At 39.9% G+C, this 5,265-nt stretch overlaps 1 protein-coding gene across 1 annotated transcript; it reads left to right on the forward strand.

The window, feature by feature from the left end:
• The first annotated feature begins 14 nt into the window (after positions 1–14).
• On the forward strand, positions 15–5,199 carry arl1 (ADP-ribosylation factor-like 1). The gene is made up of 6 exons (XM_071501587.1): positions 15–179; positions 716–853; positions 2,078–2,159; positions 2,423–2,534; positions 3,478–3,656; positions 3,959–5,199. The coding sequence occupies exons 1-6, from the start codon at positions 176–178 to the stop codon at positions 3,987–3,989; spliced, it is 546 nt and encodes a 181-aa protein (XP_071357688.1). The 5' UTR covers positions 15–175; the 3' UTR covers positions 3,990–5,199.
• Positions 5,200–5,265: the final 66 nt, after the last annotated feature.

Genomic DNA, 5,265 nt, shown 5'->3' on the forward strand with positions numbered 1-5,265 from the left:
CTTTTAGTCTATTTCACAGTTAAACCTGCTGTTTTGAATGTGACGAAAGATGCGAAACTAAATCCAAGCTGGAGTTGGTGACATCGTTCAGCGACACGTCAACTACGCGGAAGGAGGTCTCTGTCCAACCTGCCCGTGTGATTGTTACTGACATAAGGAGCGTAGTTTTGTCGAAATGGGTGAGTATTTTAGACATTGGTCGATAAAATGTGTTTCTGGGGCTTTTTGTACCTGTAACCTGCGTGTGTATGAACACTTACAGACGGACTCACTAAACGCGCAGTGCGATTGTTGCCAGCAAGCTAACGTTAGCTACTTACAGCGGATACCGTGTGTTTTCCATCCACGGTGTTTCGGTGTGGACAAACTCTTTTTTTAATATTTACACATTGGTTTCGAGGATGTAACTAATAATGTACGACAGCTTGAGGTTTTCAGTGAATACCATGGCTACTGTAGCTAAGTTAACCTCGACTAACTTGCTCAACCAACCTAAGTGATACTGTCAGCGAATGGTTACCCATTAACCTTTGAATAACTTTTTTATTTCTACTTTTTTTTAGTCATCATTTTCTCTGTTTATGAAAAGTCTAAATGATAAACTACGAATTGTGAACCCAAAGTATTCAGCACACAATTAAGATGGAATTTCCTACAAATCAAAAGCTTCTTTTCCCAGCACTAAAAAAAAAATCCCCTCCGTGTGTTTCCCCAGGTGGTTTCTTCTCTAGTCTCTTCTCTGGCCTTTTTGGCACCAGGGAAATGAGGATTTTGATTCTTGGTTTGGACGGTGCAGGAAAAACAACCATTCTGTACCGGCTACAGGTTGGAGAGGTGGTCACCACAATCCCCAGTATGTACTATTGCTCTGTTTCTTTATTGAGATACCTCAGTAGGGTTTATTTCTCATCACATGCCATCCTTAGATCTTGAAAAGCTAAACGTTCACTCTATCAGATGCACTAATTCTAACATAGTGGTGTGGGAACAACCTATGTATGTACAGTAATTAGATTACATATGGCGTTGACCAGTAAACCTGGAGGCAAATGCTGTGACAGGCTTGACAAACACATGCAACTAGTCTGGACCGCATTCCTCTTCGGTGCTCAAATGTTTTGACTGAAGAGAAGTGAGCTGGTGGGAAGAAACAAGTTTAACTGGCTCTAATTCTGCAAATTTGATAACAGGTAATAGAGAAGGTACTGACATAATTCTTTAATGTGATAGAACCACCCCCCCCCCCCCCCCCCCCCTTTCACCTTCACCGCAGCTGAGTATGAATGGGGAAAGTTTAGGCCATCAAATCAAAATCACATCTGTAGAACTGTAAACATTGAAGCTAAGACATTCACACATATAGGTCCTGTTGTAAAGCTGGGCATTTTTAGCATGATAAAAATCATATGGACCCGAAAACATATTCTGGTTGGCTGTGGGCAGGTTTCATAGACATTGCTTAATTTAATTGCATGATTTTGGCTGTCTGTGAAACGGTATTCTCTCTGCATAATTTCTGTTTGGTGCAGGAGATCACCCAAGAATTCTTTATATTCTTTTTCTCCTTGAGAATGGAGGTGCTCAATATTTCCATGTTTACCATCCTTAGGGGTGTGGCTAAGACATCACAAACTTTACCACTGGTGTTTGTTGTCAGTGTTGCTTATTTTCAGATCTCCGAATTACCACTGATATACATATTTACAATAAAGATGGAACACTATAGATTTTAAGTTGTTTAACGAACCTGGACGCATGATTTGTTAAAGAAATGGCAAAAAAAGTATTGTCTATTTCTCATGACTAATGTGACTCACAGCCTGCAGTTTGTTTCAGTGGGACAGACGTCGGAAACTAAAATTCAGCATTATCCTTGTCCTGCTGTCTTCTGCAGATTTTTCATAGCCTGAGAATAGAAATCGAATTAAGGAAAAAAAGCTGTGTCTGCATGTATTGCAGTGTTTATCATAATTGCAGTGCTCAGCACAAGCTTCAGACTGTACGTCCAGATAAGACAGTGGTGAGAACCAGGCTCATGTTCTCTGCCCTCACTGCAATTGGGTTTCTCTCCACACAGCAATTGGCTTCAACGTTGAGACAGTCACATACAAGAACCTGAAGTTCCAGGTGTGGGATCTGGGAGGACAGACAAGTATCAGGTAGGTGTGGCAGATGTTAGCTGTGCTGTGGAAGTGAATGCATGTGGAGCAAGAACAGGTTGTTGCTCTGTCAGCGCCTTGTAGACTGTTAATTTTATGTTAATGCAACCTATTTTCACCTCACTCTTTAAATGTTGTGACGTTTGTCTACATGGTTATGTCTTTGCACTGTCTCACCACTGCTCACCTTCTCTTCGATGGACCTTCCCTTCTACCTCTCCTCTCTGTCTGATTACCTTTCTCCTCCTCTTTCTGATTCACAGGCCCTACTGGCGGTGTTATTACTCAAACACAGATGCAGTCATCTACGTTGTTGACAGCAATGACCGCGACAGGATGGGCATCTCCAAGTCTGAGCTGGTGGCCATGTTGGAGGTAAGAGGACCGATTCTCAACTACAGCCTAAAGACACTGCACCAAGTCAGATGTGAGGATATTTCTTTACAAGCTGGAACCATCATGCTAGTGGTGTCCAGTCCAGCACTTTGGTTCTGAGTGAAATTTCTCAACTATCGGATAGATTTCCATTACAACGAATGTCTGCAGAAGATCAAATCAAATCATTTCCTCTACTGCCACCGTGAGGTCACATTATCCGTTTGTCGAACTCGGGTACTTGACAAGATATTATGAAAAACAACAGTTAAATTTCTATTAAAATTTGCTTTGGAAGCATCATCGTCCTCAGATCATTTAGGCTGTTTATTAAGGCCCTGTTACATGATACATGGCGCCTGGAACCATATCCTTTAGTGAAATTTATTCACTAAGGAATAGTTGTTCTGAAATGTAAATGCCACTGAATTTGTAGCATTTAAATTAAATTGTAACAGAAACAATTTGCCTGAATTTATATGGTTTTAACTCCTCTTTTAAACTTACAGGAAGTCATTTAAAGTTGCTCAATTTTAGAAACTTGAGTTGAACTTTTTTTTGCATGTTGCTTAAATATTGCATCAAAGTTCAGGATGAAATTCAGACTTTTTGAAAATCCCCTACTTGAAATGACCTTCTAGAAATTTCAAAGAGGGAATTCAAACCAAGTAAATTCAGACACATAGTCCTCTGAGTATAATGAGTTCAATGGTAGTTAAATTTTAACAGTAACTATTAAAGAGTCATTAAATTAAAAAAAAAAGTTATTTCATTAATTATAAGATGCAAATATTTACAGTTAAGCTTTATTTTATTTATTTATTTATTTTGCTTTTGTGACGCTGATATCTAGAGCTCTCTGACTTAACTAGCTGGCTGTTTGGAAATTCAATCAAAATTTCACTTCTCATGATGTCATTTTGTGACTGTGCATCTTATCCAGGAGGAGGAGCTGAAGAAAGCGATCCTGGTGGTATTTGCAAACAAACAGGACATGGATCAGGCAATGACGCCCACTGAGGTGGCGAACTCTCTCGGCCTTCCCGCCCTCAAAGACAGAAAATGGCAGATCTTCAAGACCTCGGCCACAAAGGGCACAGGCCTGGATGAAGCAATGGAATGGTAGGCTTTACCGTATATGATATATCAAGAAGTAACAGAAATAAGAGTAAATTAATTTGTAATGAGTCTGCAGTAGGAATAACATGACATCTGATTGGATATTTGATGTTGAAACACCCAGATAGCGGTGAGCACATCAGCCATTTTAACAACAGCAAATGACAATGTGGAGGGTTCATAAAAAGTTAATTTCACTAGATTACTCATTCTGTTCACTGTTATTGCAAACACATATTGCACAACATGTTATCTGTTCAGCGTGTTTACTGAGGCTGAATTATATTTGCTCTCTGTCATTGAAGGTTGGTGGATTCCCTGAAGAGTCGGCAGTAAAGGCTCCCCCACCCACTCTGTATATACTCCTGACCTTTGACCCTTCTGTATGAAGCCTTGTGACTGACCCCCTCCCCATGTCCCACTTTCCTTTGGACCAGTGCTTGCACTCCTGCCCTCCTTTCCCCACCTCATACCCACCTGAAGCCTTGGCCAAGCCCTCCCAATGCCTTTGAAGCCTGGAAATGAGGAGCGAGGGCTGCAGTAACGTCTGGACACACAAATGCACACACACACACACACACTACGCCCAAGGGAAGGTTGTAGAGAGCCCTAGGACTGCAGGATGGATGGGCAATAGTTAAACTGCAGTATTTACATTTTTGTATGCTCTGGAAATGCATCTTAGTGTCAGTTGATTAACACCTGTGAACAAAACATGTCAAACACAGCTAATTTTATGAATACATTTGTAATAGTGTCAACATTAAAATAAGTTATCATGGCTTAAGAGGAATCAGTAAATGAGGCTCTCTTCGCATTTCTGAAAGCAGGCATCTTCACTGGACGCTCATCATTTAACTTCAGCTAATAATTTCCCAAAGGGAAATTCTGAGTAATCTGCATGTAGTGAAGCCAGAGAACGATAAGTACTTGGTGGGCACTAATGTCAGCAAAAACAGGCCATTAAAGCACAAACATCATCAGGTCTGTTTCTCACCTCAGTTATCAGAGACAAGGACAGATGGTCATTGAGAAGAAGCTGCTGGGTCTTGGTTTGCTAGACTGGCCATTCAGCATTGTTTAGTGCAGCAAATATAAAATCCAACTTTGTTTACAAAGAGGTGTTTTATCCAGATTTGCTGACCTTTATGAAATGTTCTGATTTACTTTTGGAAATGGTAAAGTAAAAGGAATTTGATTTCAGACTGATTAAAATGAAGAAAAAAAAAAAGGATATTTCTCTACATCGACTACATGTTCTCTAACCACGTGTTACTGCATCCTGGGCTGTTTTTGTACTGAAGTCAGGCAGAAACACTGACATTGATTTCTACTTTTTCTTCCTGTTTATTTGTGTTGTTCCAAAATTAAAAAAAATTAATGTAGTAGTTAAAGCTTTTTCCATTGAAATCCTTGAGTGCAGCTTTGGCATATTAGTCTTTAGTTACTGAACACTAACTGTATGCTCAAAGTTTTATGGTGGCATATTTATATCTGCTTGTACAGTGACATTGATTCTCAGTAAAGATTGCTATCAGTGCTTGTACCATTACTGTGTTAGAACTCCTTAATTCTCAAATTATAATACAGCACGAATACCACAACAAGTACA

This window comes from Trachinotus anak, unplaced genomic scaffold, assembly GCF_046630095.1.
Source record: "Trachinotus anak isolate AG129_WGS33_773 ecotype Australia unplaced genomic scaffold, CSIRO_AGI_Tana_v1 ptg000018l, whole genome shotgun sequence".
Classification (NCBI taxonomy): Eukaryota; Metazoa; Chordata; class Actinopteri; order Carangiformes; family Carangidae; genus Trachinotus; species Trachinotus anak.